The following is a 14,864-nucleotide window of genomic DNA, read 5'->3' as shown; positions in this document are numbered from 1 at the left end:
TTTGCAATGGCATCTTAAAAATAAATCCCAGTTAAAACCACAGTGCAGTCAAGTTTTTTGTCTTTCAAAATATGAAAACATGAAACCATGTTCTGGTTTCTATCTTTACAAGAAAAAGGCACGATTTCTACACTGACTCTCAAATACATGACCTATTACTTTGCTGGAAAAATTTATTCCCAAATATGTTGTTTTCTACCACTTCACCTGTAAATAGGTGTAGTGAATATTATTTTAGAAGTAGCTTTTTAAGTAAGATTTACATGTTTCTAACTAAATAAAAATGTATACACATGGTTTAATTATTACAATGTTTGCACAAAACAAGTTATTACCTCTCACCTTCTAATACTATAACATGGAACTCAGCGTGTCAATCTATGTAGAACATAAGGAAGTTTTTTGGAGTCCTTATCTATTACCTAAGCAGCAAGAATAAATTTGTGATTAAGTCACTTACCAAAAATTTATTAAATATCTACTGTGTGCCAAGCACTAACCTGGGACACAACAGTGATCGCCCCTAAGAAATTTAATTGTATACTGGAAAGTCAACTACATAGAAAATGTCAAGTAGTACTACTATGAACAAAAATATGGCAGAACCATTTGAAGAGCTAGTATTTTATTCTGAAGAAAATGGGGTGTTGGAATGGAGATGGAGAGTCAAGGGAATGAAGTGATCCAGCTATTGTTTCTAGAGAATCATTCTGGCTATTCATGGAGGCTGGGTGTACCTTGAGTTACCACCTCCTGCGATGATGTTTTGCTGAGGACAATTCTGTTTCCTATAGATCTGGAGATGTGATCCTACACTCTCATTTTTTGTTTTTTTGTCTTTTCAATGCTTTTTGTGAAGAAAAATATTATGTGACAAAATTTTTATAGCCAAATTATTCCTAAATCATTTTTTTTCTGTAAGTTACTTTTGGATACCTTCTTACTAAATGGAAGTTTTTCAAAAAACGTTTTTTCTATATTTGATCATGACTTTATTTTCATACTACTTGCTTATCAAAATATTTCCTTTTTCACCAGACCCTTGCTCCCCCAGATAACAGATCCATTAGAGAGTTTTGTGCCACTCAACCCAGAGCTTCTTTGTCACCCTCCTATAATATATTAATTCACACATACCCAAAAGCTTCCCAGTAGTCTTCCAGTTTCCATCTCAGAACCAGTTTTAAATTGCCCTTAGAGTCTATAAACTGCAGAATAAGAAATTTTGATAATTAACCTTGCATTGAAGTACTGCTAACCAACTTGACAGTCACTTTTCTCCCTATACTTTAAGTGATTTTGACTATTTCAGAAACCAAATCTGTCCTCAAGGGAAGTATTTTTACTATAGATAAGGACATGAAGAACAAAGGTGCTACAAGCTTATCAGACAGTTCTAGAAACCTTAAGGTGTTTGTAGCAGTAGTAGTGTAGCCCCAATCAATAACTGGTTAGTATTTGAAAGTGCATATTTCATTTAAAAATGTAAGTTTCTAAACTTGATTTTGCAATTGCTCTTTAACTAGTCTACCTGTTTAAATTCTTTGCTCTTATTTATTTAGGTGCTGGGGATTGGACTTAGACTGGATTCTAGCCTAGAATCCAGACTGCATTCTAAAAGGCAAAAACTAAGGGCACTCAGTGGTAGAGCACATGCTTAGCATGCTTGTGGCCCTAGGTCCAATACTCAGCACCTAAATAAATAAGAGTAAAGAAGTTATTTCTTTTTTCTTTTGCTTTTCTCCCCTTTGATTTATCCCCTGTTGTCACTGGTTTTGATTTTGGTACCCTGTGTCTTGTATATATGTTTATCCATTTTGGTGAAGGATAAAGGAATAACAAAATGGTGAGACAAATGACAAAGGATGAACCAATGCAACAGTGATACTCACAAGACACTATGTTAGAAATGAACTTTACAACCGGGGGGGGGGGGGGGGGGGGGCGGGGAGCAGCAATGATGGGGGCGGGAAAGTGGGAGAAAACAGGGAGAATAACAATGTTCAACAAGAATGTACTCATTACCTTCATTACTTTACTTATATAAATGTAACCTCTCTGACATCACTCTTAAAATAAATAAATATAAAACAAAAAAAATCCAGTCTTTCCCCCAAACTGAAGGTATCCCTTTTAAAAAATACAATGGTTGAAAGTGGCTCTATGGCTCAGGTGGAGAGTGGTAGCCTTGAAGTGGTAGCTAAAGAGCTGAGGGACAGTGCCCAGGCTCAGAGTTCAAGCCCCACAGCCAACAACAACAACGGTTCAAATTTGATATCTTCTCTGTCTACAGCCTTCCAGTGTTTTCACTAGTTAGAAAATCTCTTAACTTTAGCCACTAAAGGGTTTGCTTTATGTTACCTAGCACATGTTTTCTGTCTGTTCTAGCCACTTTTGCTCCTCCATCTCCGGTCACAGACAGTCACAGTGATGTTCATTTTTGTTTTGAGATGGAGTCTCACTATGTGGCCCAGTCTGGTCTCAAACTTTCAGGCTCAAGTGATCTTTCCATGTTAATCTCCAAGTAGGCTGTGCACCACCACACTTGGCTTCACACTGACCTTGTTTGTTCTTTCTGGAACAAGTCAAGCTTGAGTACATTGCAGGGCATTTAATTTTGCTGTTCCTTCTGCTAACAATGTTTTTCTTCAAGATCTATACCTGGCTGCCTTCTCAAGAAGCCAAATCTCTGCAGGCTACTTAAATGTATACTTAGTCTATATCTACACAGGCCACACATCTGTTCCTTAGAATAAGAAGGTGGGTCTTTCTCCAGGTGTAACTATGGTCTATGTTATCTCATCACTCACAGATAACAAGACATAAAAACTAAACTGGAGTACACTGGGCAAACAATTTGGGGTTTGCATACAGTCCTGTGCACACATGGTATGTTATTTCTCTTTACAGGTTATTTTCAGAGCTTTGTCACCACCATATGATGTGGAGAACCCTTATAGTGCCAAAGTTCAGGAGCAGCTGAAGATCACCAACCTCCGTGTGCAGCTGCTAAAACGGCAGTCTTGTCCCTGCCACCGAAATGACCTGAATACAAAGCCTCAACATTTTACACACTATGCAATCTATGATTTCATCGTCAAGGGCAGTTGTTTCTGCAATGGCCATGCTGATCAGTGCGTACCTGTTGATGGCTTCAGACCTGTCAAGGCCCCAGGAACATTCCATGTGGTAGGTAAAATAAATCCTAATCTATGAAAAAGAAACCACAAATTACCTTCAGCTTTGGGCATTAGTTGTCTAAATTTCCTGAATGTTGCTATATGCCAACATAGCATTTCTTGTTTCTTTCTCTCTTCTACTGCCACAACCATCCTTTAAAGTGCCTCATAACTTGTTTTTGAAGCTTCAATTTTAGAATCATAGTCAAGCATGATAACTAGATTCCTTGGAAAACATCCATGCCAGTTTTTAATACTGTGGCCTTCAGATAGGAAGTGTAAGGTGATCAGTAGCAAGAGGCAGGCATAATCATATTAGTGGCATTACTGCACTGAAGCCAGCTTTGGCAGTAAATAGGGACCATTGTTGAGTAGATTTTGAAGTAGAGAAAAAAAGAACCTCAACTTAATGCCTGGTCTCTTTGCTTTCTAGCCAGTAGCGTGAATAAGAAGGATCCTCTGTGAAGAACCCCCAGTTCCCTGAACTCTAAGGCAGAGTTAACCTCTCTGTCTTCTCTTGTGCTTCCTCTGAACTTGTACTTGCCTGCCTCCTCCCCTGGAGACATGACCTTCCTGAGGACACAGCCTGTATGATTTTTGCATCCTCAAGACTTAATGTGTTAGCTGAGCCAGAAGTAGGAGGTCAGCAAACATTTGAATGACTGCATCAGAGAAATAGGAAGATGATAAAAAGTTAGTATCATCATTTATTTGTCCATATTTCATCATCTTCCAGAAAGAAACAGAAGGTCTCAGATAACAAGTGTCTTGTTGGGACACATTTAGAGCCATGTATGAGGATTAGGCAAGGGGAAGGTAACTAGGATAACACTCTACTCCTTTAATTTTATATGTTGTTTTGACATTTCTGAGCAAAGAAAACCCACACAGAAAAGTAAAAAGGCCTCAGAGTATCCTTGCTGCATTGTTAAAGGGTAGATTCCATATTTTTCTTTCTCCCATCTTGGTATAGGCTGGACTACCAGGAGCCAAGGATCAATTAGCTAGCATGACAACATGTGCTGGCTGGGCTGAATCACTAGCATTGATGGGGTAATTCAGATGAATAGGACAATTAAGTCCTGAGGATGCAAAAATCATATAGTCTCTGTCCTCAGGAAGGTCATGGTCTTAGGGAGAGGCAGGCAAGTAATGAATAACAAAGCGAGAAATAGTCTATTACTTTTAGAAGTAAATTTCAGGCTTCTGAAGTAGGAAAGAATGCAGCTTTCATGCAATAAATACCCCCTGGTTTCTAGACACCAAAGGACCTTTGAAATAGTGCCTCAAACAAAGTTTGTAATACTTTTGGTATATCTTGATCCATTCAGGTTATGGTTTGAATTCAAAATAGCCCGTGATCTATCTACTATACTGTCTATAAACTAAAAGGCTTGTGTCAAGTAGGCTGCTCATAAATTTCCACCATTATATTTAGTGAATTAGTGAAAGTACAACACACAGGCCTTTCGTTTCCTAAACTGTCTCTTATAATCCAAGCTTTATAAGACCACTTCAAAGTAGAGTCCTGAGCAAAAGGACCAAGTCACTCCTAGAGACACCATAATGTAGCACAGAGTAGGCAGACTATAAATATTTGTAGAATGAATGACCTATATGACAACCTGAAAAGCTTTCATCAATGGGACTGAATTGCCAGCATCGTCAAAAAGCTTTATGAAACATTCATGAGTGTCCATTTAAAAAGTCATTTCTTTAAAAAAATTAATAAGTTTTCTGAATATAAACTTCCAAAGACTTATCAATACTTCCTAAGGGGAAAAAACTCCAGAAGTTTCTCTTTATTTTGACAGTTTCAGTAAGGCATAATTATTCACTCAAGGTTCAACAGACTTTTGTAGAAGCCTTAAAATAAAATTATTCTATACAATATTCTGTCAGCAATAAAGTGAGCCTCTAAGAAGAAATTAAGTAGCCAAGTAGAGGGGATTATGAAATGTTTTTCCATTTCTGAAGGAAGTTAAGAGTGAGAGGGCTCCATAGAATGAAAACCTCATTTCCTGCCTCACCTCAGGTTGCTTAGTATTACCTGACAGCTTGTGAAAAATAATGCAGATTCTCAGCCTCTACAGAAGACCTACAGAATCAAAGAGTATAGATGAAGGGCCTACCAATCTATGTAAAAAGCTCCTCAGATGATTCAGATGCTTGCTAGCGTTTGAGAACCCTATGCTGGTTCTCACAGCTCACGCTGTTGCTGGAATGAGTAACTACTTAATGAAATCTGATATAATAAGGGCTAGAAGTTTTCATGGCTAATGATAGTGAGTTAAGGAAGTTAATGGAAATGATACTTGGTTTATTTCTAAAGCTAAGTGAGATTTTAGGCTTTGCTCCTTTCTTTGGGAGAAAAAATTTAAAAATTTAAATAATACCACCTTCTACATGACCCCCCCCCCTTCTTCCCAGATCATTCCTTTTAGCTTTTTCCAGTTTTACTTTTTTACCTCTTTATCTTGTAGAAAACAGAAGAATGCAAGGCTTAAGAACCTAGTATTGAAGCCACACAAACCTGAATGTGACTCATCCCAGCATTTACTCCTTGTCACTGAGTCACAGTTTCTGAAATAAGGATATGCACTTCTGTAGTTACTATGAAGATTCAAACACATGATGGCAAGCCAGGTGCTGGCAGTTTATGCCTGTAAGCCTACCTACTCATGAGGCTTAGATCTCAGGATCATGATTCAAAGCCAGCCTAGACAGGAAAGTCCATGAGACTCTTAACTCTAATTAGGAAAGTCCATGAAACTCTTAACTCTAATTAACCACCAAAAAGCTGGAAAATGGAGCTGTGGCTCAAGTGGTAGAGAGCCTTGAGGGGAAAAAAAGGATAAGAGACAGCAACCAGACCATGAGTTTAAACCCCAGGACCAACACAAAAGTAAGTAAATAAATAAATAAATATGATGGCCAGTGTCTGGGTTATGGTAAAGGCAACTTACATTGCTGTTACTATTATATTTAATATCTTAGCCACTTCTGTCTACACTTTCTCCCTCATCCACTTCTTTTCCAGTAATGACAAAAATAAATGTTTGATTATGTGCTGTTTGACATATTTACAGTATTAGGGGGTTTGTGGCAAGAAAAACTCTACTTTGACTCCAGCCTGTTGAGATCCCAGGAATTATGTGAAGAAAAGACTTTAAGTGTTCTTCTCTTTGCAGCTGTGGAGAACTGTTTCCTAACAGCTGGTGATGTTACAGCTGTTGGATAATGGATGGGAATAAGAAGGAATGTGGAGCATTTTGGAGTTTTACTAAAATATCCATTGGCTTACACAGAGGTCTCAGAGTACCATGTGAAATTTAAGTGCTTTGAGCTATACTTGTGAAGGTGGCTTTTCTTTTGTTATCAGAAACTCATTAGCAAACAGAGTCAATATTATGACTATGTGTTTTATATCTCAGTGTCAACGTTGAGACCTGTGGAACCATATTAATGGAATTAATGATAGTTATTTAGTCACCTGGCTATTTAAAGCAGGTTTTAGAATTATTCATATTGTCTTATTCCAAAAGTTTTTAGCAACTGAATCAGTATACTTATTTATGTATTAGTGTTTACATATTTTATGTGTCATAATTTCAGAGCATATTTAAGACCATTATTTTCATCTTTTTTAAAAAATTCATTAAGCTGGAAACCTGTAATCCTAGCCATTCAGGAGTATGAGACCTGAGGATTATAGTTCAAAGCCAGCCTGGGCAGGAAAGTGCATAAAACTCTTCCCTACAACTAACCACCAAAAAGCCAGAAATGGCTCTGTGGCTCAACTAGTACAACACTATCCTTGAGCATAAAAGCTCAGGGACAGTACCCAGGCTCTGAGTTATAGCTCTATATTGGTGCACGCTCACACGCATGCATGCATGCATGCACGCACGCATGTGCGCGCACACACACACACACACACACACACACACACACACACGTTACTATTTTTTGAAAAACCAAAGTATACTTAGAACTCTGTTGAATCTTCATAATCTTTTTTTTGTCAGTGTCAGTTGTGGGGCCTGGGTGCTGTCCCTCAGCTTGGTCCCTCAGCTTTTTTGTTCAAGGGTACCACTCTAGCATGTAGAGCCACAACTCTACTTCTAATTTTCTGGTGGTTAATTGGAGATAAGAATCTCACAGACTTTCCTGCCTGGGCTGGTTTTGAACTGCAAGCCTCAGATCTCACCCTTCTGAGTAGCTAGAATAAAAGGTATGAGCCACCAGTGCTTGGCAAATCTTCACAATCTTAAGGAAAAGAACAGAAGATTTTAACATAATTACTAAGCTATTAAGTGGGATCATTAAATAAAAAATTTTAATATTCCTATATAATAAAACATACATGCATGTTTGGATATGAACATCTATAAATTAGTTTTGTCTAAATTTATAGATTTGAACATTTTAACCGCCATATGTTACAAATACAAATAATTATAATTAACCACTTACTGTGCCAGGTCTTATGCTCTCATACTGAAAATATTGATTTTATTCTTTATGATAACTATATAAAGTTTCATAACTTTCTTTCATAGATGAGGAACTGAAGCTTGCAAATGTTAACTGACTTCCTAAAAGCTAATAAAGGTAGAGTTATGTGTTGGTGCCAGACACCAAAGTCCATTTTCTTATTGCTGTGCTATGAAAGGCAGGGATCCACACAGGGATGACATTATGCCAAGAGCAGAAAAAAAAAAAAAGGTCATGATGAACCATTTTATCTAATGTAAGGATGTAAAAGAGCAAAGACAATTCTTATCACCAAAGTTTAGCTGCTCTAACTTTTATAAAGGGTTTTGTTGTTGTTTGGTTTGTTGGTTTGGTTTGAGACAGGATGTCTCTATGTAGCCCAGGCTGGTCTTGAACTCATCATACTCTTTTCTCAGCCTGATAAGTGCTATGAATACAGATAGGTAGCACCATGCCCAGCTCTGAATCCTTACCGTGACTTGGGAGGAACATGGTTTTATACCTATTCTGAAGATAAAGGAAATCAAAGTAGAGAGGCTAGTTTGATTATCTGAAGTCACAGTAACAGGGCAATAATTCACACTCATTACTTCTGACTACTAAACTTCTATTGTCACCCCAGTAGTTACCAAGAAAAATCTTAATAAAGCCTCTTGTTACAGGAATAGGCAATATATTCACATCATCCACATTTTCTTATGGACCAAGATATTAGTATTAATTTTCATTTGTCCTTCATTCAATGATTAGTGGATTGCCCAACGGAAAGAAAATGAGAAAGAATGAAAGCAATCACTTTAGATAATCTGCAAGTAACTAATTTAGAAGTGGTTGTCTTTTGGGGGATAGCTAATGGATATCTTTGGCTTCATTAGGAAGAGAACATTTTGGATTTTTGCTGCTACTGAAAGGCAGTAGCAACCCTACTTGTTTCATTGTTCCCATTAGAATCTGAAGATATGTTAATCTATCACCAATGGTGACACAATATATTCCTAATATGAACCAAACACAAGGCCTGCCAATTTGCTTCAGTGTGAGATTATGTATTCTTAATTTATCTGAGACCTTCCACTCTATTTACTCTCTTAGATTCTGAACTGAGATAGAAACAGCCTTGCCAGAGAATTAAACTGCTACTGTGCAACACAGATGTAGAGAAGCAAGGGCCGGCTCTTTGTGCTTGAGATGTTAAATAGTGGTAATTTTTAAAGTTTACAATGTACAAGTTTTAGGAATAAATTATTCCATTCAAACATAGAAATACCTGCTTATATGGAATGCCCAGAAACTAAAGACACAAAAGTATCTCGTAAGACATAGATTGACTCAAATATATCAGCTATTCCCTCAACATGATAAATTATACTGTTTTTCCAATTTATTGTATTAAATTTTCACAAGTTTTTTTTAAAAAAAAGCCTCTAACATAATCATTCTGTAGAATTAGGCATTTTAGTTAAGATAAATCTTTAAAATATTTTTATTTTACTTAGTTATGACTAAATTAGTCATGACTAATACATTTTATTCACTATGTTTTCTAATTATTAGAAAGAGTATACTTCCTCCTAAGAAGAGAGTATTATATTTTGACCATAAATATTTATCCAATGAAAATCTAGATGCCTATATATTTTGAATTTGGGGTTGGTTTAGCATCAGAAAATAAACCAATGTTGATGTCATAATCATAAATAAGGATAAAAAGTACCTGATCTTCTCAAGAGAAGCAGATAAAGAATTTGATAAAACCCAACTTCTTTTGTAAAAAATGAAAAAATTACTGAGCAAATTATAAATAGAAAAGGATTTTCTCAAAATACTAAAGGTCATCCATAAAAAGTCCTAGTTAGTGGTTCAAGACCAAATGCTTTCCTCCACATGCTATAATCAGGAACAGGAAGATGATGCCTATTTGCACCATATATTCAGTTTTGTACCAGAAATTCTAACCATGGCAGCTAAACAAGAAAAAGAAAAGGCATCCAGCTTAGAGGAGAAGAAATAATATAGTGTTTATTCATAGATGACATATATCTTTTATAGGGAGAAAAAAACCCCACTAAGAACTATTAGACCTTATAAACAAGTTTAATAAGGTTGTAGGGTGTATGTTCAAAATACAAAAGAAAAAAATCTGCTGTTTCTATATCCTGGCAATAAATCATACAGAAGTAAATATACTGAATAATACACTAAATGAATAATACAATGAATAATACACTAAAAAGATTAAAATGATAAATTTCTGTTATGTGAATCCTATCTCATTAAGAAAATACAAAGTTTAAAAAAACAACAACAATGAACCAAACCAAACCAAAAAAACTGTTTAAATAGGAATTTTGAAGAATTAGTATATTTCTTTTCAAGTCCTGGTCACTAAAATGTTTTAAAATCAACATCTTTGGTTACAGGAGCTTTGAAGAAGATAGATGTTTTCAATGATTGCTGTTTCTGGCCACATGCAGATGATCACAGATTTCTTAATGGCTGTCTACTCTGATAAGAATTGCTAAAAAGCAGATTTTTTTTTGTCTGAGACCAGGATTCAAACGCAGTTTCTTTTGCTTGCTTCTGCTCATTGGCTGGTGCTCTATGACCTGAGCCATGCCTCCAGCCCCACAGCTTTTTGATAAATCAGTTATTTCTACTTTGATCTTGCATATCAGCTGCTCAGTGATAAAGACTGTGTTTTACAAGACTCACCTAGAAACAGGCAATTTTCCAATGTGAAGAGAATCATCTGAATGAATTAATTCAACAACAAAAAACTACGGAAGAAAATATGTCCTAGCAACTGGCTTCTTGTACTACAATCAGGGGCTCATTTATCTTAAACAAGTCAACTTTTGTAATACCCTCTACACTGGATAGAATACTGAGTGACAGTCGCACAGAGCTGTCAGGAGAGAAGGAAAACAGTTGGAAATGAGAACTAGAATGAATCTAAAAAAAAAACTTTGTAAGAGAATGCAAAGTAGTTTGCAAAGGAATTTTCCTTTAAAATAAGCAAAAGCTATGTGAACACATTGAGCAAGTGAATGTGAATGGGGTGAAAAGTACTTAACAACCCCCACAGTAATTCTAATAGAATTTACCTGGCCCCCAACTCATTATAAAAACTCAGCTAAATCCTAAAAGACAGAACAAAACCTTCCTTCATTCTCATGTCAAACTCTGCTTAACAGATAAATTGCCTACCGAATGAGTCTATTTGCTTTTGCTTTTGCCCACTTTCCCAGGTTCTTGCCTTAAAACATATTAAGATTTTTAACACTTAAATATCGTTAATCCATGTTTACTATTTTTACTAATGATTAAAATTAAACAGGTATTAATAAATTAAAATTGAGATGATTCCTTTTTCCCCCATCAATAAGATTACAATATAAGAAATTATTTTAGGTATTTGTGGGAAGAATTTTAAACATTCCCTTGATGACATCACTGTTCTAAGATGGAGCTTCTAATATTTTAGGAATCTCTTGGGAGTTCTGCTCCCTATTCTGCCACTGATTTCCTATGTGACCTTGGACAAGTTGGTGTATAAAAAGTCAAGTGCAAAGTAAAACTATGAAAACCAAACTAACTGGGGGTCACATGTAAGAGCAGAGTTGGAGCAAACTGCATGGCCTTGTAGCAGCTGTCCTCATAACTGAGCTTAGTTAATCAGGCAGCCATTTGGCTTAAGAGAAAATTCAAATCATCTGTGTACTATGTCAGGAAACTCAGAATTACAGGGGACTCAAAATTTGCCAATGGACAAGAATTGCACAAAGTCTAGTGATATTTGCAGTTGGAGAAATTGTGGCTGCTAGTGGGGAGGGAGCCAATATGATGTTCTAACTTACAAGGGTGAGGATCCTTTTTTCTGTCAAGGACCATTTAGGTATTTATAACATCACTCTTGGGCCTTAGAAAATTATCTACACAGCAGATGGCTGCTTGCAGCCAATGAGAAACACAGAAGCATGTACCACCTTGTGACACTAAAATAAATGCCTTAACAAACATTGTCCTTCTCAGGAGGCTGAGATCTGAGGGTCCCGGTTCAAAGCCAGCCCTGGCAGGAAAGTCCATGAAACTCTTATCTCCATAAACTACTCAGAAAAAGCCAGGAGTGGTACTGTTGCTCAAAGTGGTAGAGCACTAGCCTTGAGCATAAAGAGGCTCAAGGACAGTGCCCAAGCCCTGAATTCAAGCCCTAGGACCAACAATCATCATCATCATCATCATCATCATCATGCTTTCTTATATTGACATGACATGCATGTAAATCTGAAACCAAATTATACACACACACACACACACACACACACACACACACATACATCTTAGCCCAATTCATTTGTAATAAATTATCTATTGCACCCAAATTATTTTTCAAAGCCCAGTAGTCAGAATAATTTTTAAAACACACTGGAAGCCAGACACCAAAGGCTCACATCTGTAATCCTAACTACTCAGGAGGCTGAGATCTGAAGATCATGGTTCAAAGCCAGCTGAGTTAGGAAAATATATGGGACTCTTAACTCCAGTTGTTCAACAACAAAAAGCCAAAAGTAGAGCTGTAATTCAGGTGGTAGAGTTCTAGCCTTGAGCATACACACGTGCATGTGTGCGCGTGCCCCCACGCCCCCCCCCCCCCCACACACACTGGAAATCAAGAACAAATGAGAAAGAGTTCTGTGCAATGAAGTAGTGGTAAGGAGGGAAGAAAGCTCTCAAATTAGTCATCATACAATCTTATCTACATGCCATCTTCATGAGCCTTATGGGCACTATAGTTTTTAGTTCAATGTTATTTGTACTTTTATGACAGAAATGTTTTCCCAGAAGGAAGATAAAAGTGCCTGATGGTAAAGAAAGAAGGAAACTAGTTATATCAGTCTTCAGAAAACATAAGTATTCAAACCCACTTACCTATATAAAGCATGTTAAATTTCCATTTTTAGAAGTCAATTTTTAATTATTTTTTATTTTAAATGAAACAAAAAAAAATCTTCAGGTAAGCTGAGCGCTGGTGGCTCATACGTGTGACCCTAGCTACTGAGGAGGCTGAGATTTGAGGATCCCGGTTCAAAGCCAGCCCACACAGGAAAGTCTGTGAGACTCTTAACTCCAATAAACCACTCAGAAAACCAGAAGTGGCACTGTGGCTTCAGTGGTAGAGTGTTTGCCTTGAGCTGAAGAGCTGAGGGACAGCTCCCAGGCCCAAAATTCAAGTCTCATAACTGATGAAAAAAAAAATCTTTAGGTAACATAGGGAGGGTAATAAATGGAAGTGCTGAAGAATAAAATTTTAAAGCCAGGTACAGTGGTTCACACCTGTAATGCCAGCATCCCCGAGGCTGAGGCAGGAAGATCATTAAGTTCAAGTCTGGCCTGGTTCACAGCCAGACTCTATTTCAAACAAATAAAAATGGATAAAAATTTAAAAGAAAAAGACATGACTCTCACTGATATATTAACAGATACTATGCAGACATATTTAATCTATTACTAAGGACCAGTAAAATATTACAACCAATTCAAATAAAAATTCAAAGAATCACACATGTATAAGCAAATAATGCTGAAATATATTTATAAATAATTGCAAATCAGATCAGTATAAGGGGCCATGTGCATTCTAGCAAACAAAACTGATGTGAGTTTGATAAGAATTATTTGCATTACTATTAGTTTGCTATAACTTAGATATAAATAAATGATAATAAGACACAGAGATAGCCTAGAAATGTATACTTTTGCCCATTTTAAGAGTATATCATGATTTTTCTCAGCTATAAGAATACTATGTTAATAATTAGGGAACTATGCAAAGAAAGGTTAATGAAGTTTCCCTAGCAAGTGCTATATTTGAACCTTTTAAGTCCATAGTTAGAAAAGTAGTCTCTATTCCTGGCTCCACAAAAGGAAAGATTTGTTTTGTTCTAAGAAATAATTTCACTAAATGGAAAGAGACTCCTACCTAAAAGTACTCAGGATCTCAACATTTATACTGCACTACTTGCTTGCAAAAAAGGTGCTATTGAGCCAATTCTGCATTTTAAATCAATGAGAACACTTTAATATCTCTTAGTTGGCATTTTGTTTGTATCAGTCTTGGGGCTTGAATACAGGGCCTGGACACTGTCCCTAAGCTTTTGTACTCAAAACTAGCACTCTACTACTTGAGCTACAAATTCATTTCTGTTTGTTTGTTTGGTAGTTAATTGGAGGTGAGTCTCATGTATCTTCCTGGCTCATGTACTTTACTTGCCTGGGCTGGCTTTCAAATGATCCTGGATCTCAGCATCCTTAGTAGGTAGGATTACAGGTGTGAGACATCAATACCTGGCTCAGTTGGCTTTAAAAAGAATTACCGTATTAATGAGTTCTAGCCATGATACTATAAACTAAAACTCTGCCAAACCATATTGATTTGAAAATCAATGCCTACAATTTGGAGTGCATACATTGTGTGTGTGTGTGTGTGTGTGTGTGTGTGTGTGTGTGTGTGTTTCTGAGCAGCCCTTCATTTCCTATTTTTTTAATGGTAAACTGCATATTTAATGAGATAGATACACTTTCACTCAGATAAAATCAAAATATATTACATGCAAAATGTATTCATGCAAAAAAAGGGAAATAAGCCAGCAATCCTCATCTAAAAAATGCACCTGAAACATTAGCTTTGCACAGAGTTCTTAAAACTGGAGTTTCAGACCCCACATCAAAACTACAGTTGCTCCACATGTTCAGGTCCAACCATTCTCTCCTCTATTTCAAATAAAAAGACATGATGAAGGACACAGGAAGATTTATTCAGAAGCACAGGAAACCACAGGACAATAACACTTCAGTCCATCTTCAGGGAACTGAAGTGCTATTGGGGTACAGACCCAAGCTATAGGTTTAAATAGACAAAGAACTAGAGGCAGGAGGCAAAAACTATGCATAGTTAAGCAGTCTCAGTCACAAATGTGTTCTGGTGGTCATATGTGGCAGCAGATAGTCCATTATCTCAGCATTGGCCAAGTGGGGCCTTGCTATACTAGGAGTCTTGATCCTTGATTCTCAACAAGTGGTTCAGTCTCCTATTGCTCTTGCCTGGCTTCTAAGATGGCTGGCTGTAAAGTAACTGCAGGAGAGAGTGTCTCAGGACAAAGGATACAGATACAAAATGGAGGAAGCTGG

General features: G+C 36.8%; 1 protein-coding gene across 1 annotated transcript in view; it reads left to right on the top strand.

Moving 5' to 3' along the window:
• The window catches only part of Ntn4 (netrin 4), a 97,858-nt gene that overhangs the window by 37,672 nt on the left and 45,322 nt on the right, over positions 1–14,864 (top strand). The window contains exon 3 of the mRNA XM_042693191.1: positions 2,911–3,189. Coding sequence (XP_042549125.1) covers positions 2,911–3,189 — 279 coding nt within the window. The remainder of the gene's footprint in view (positions 1–2,910; positions 3,190–14,864) is intronic.

This window comes from Dipodomys spectabilis, unplaced genomic scaffold (genome assembly GCF_019054845.1).
Source record: "Dipodomys spectabilis isolate Male_0828 unplaced genomic scaffold, ASM1905484v1 ptg000163l, whole genome shotgun sequence".
Lineage (NCBI taxonomy): Eukaryota > Metazoa > Chordata > Mammalia > Rodentia > Heteromyidae > Dipodomys > Dipodomys spectabilis.
The sequence above is the reverse complement of the archived record's forward strand: the minus strand, read 5'-3'. Positions and strand labels throughout refer to the sequence as shown.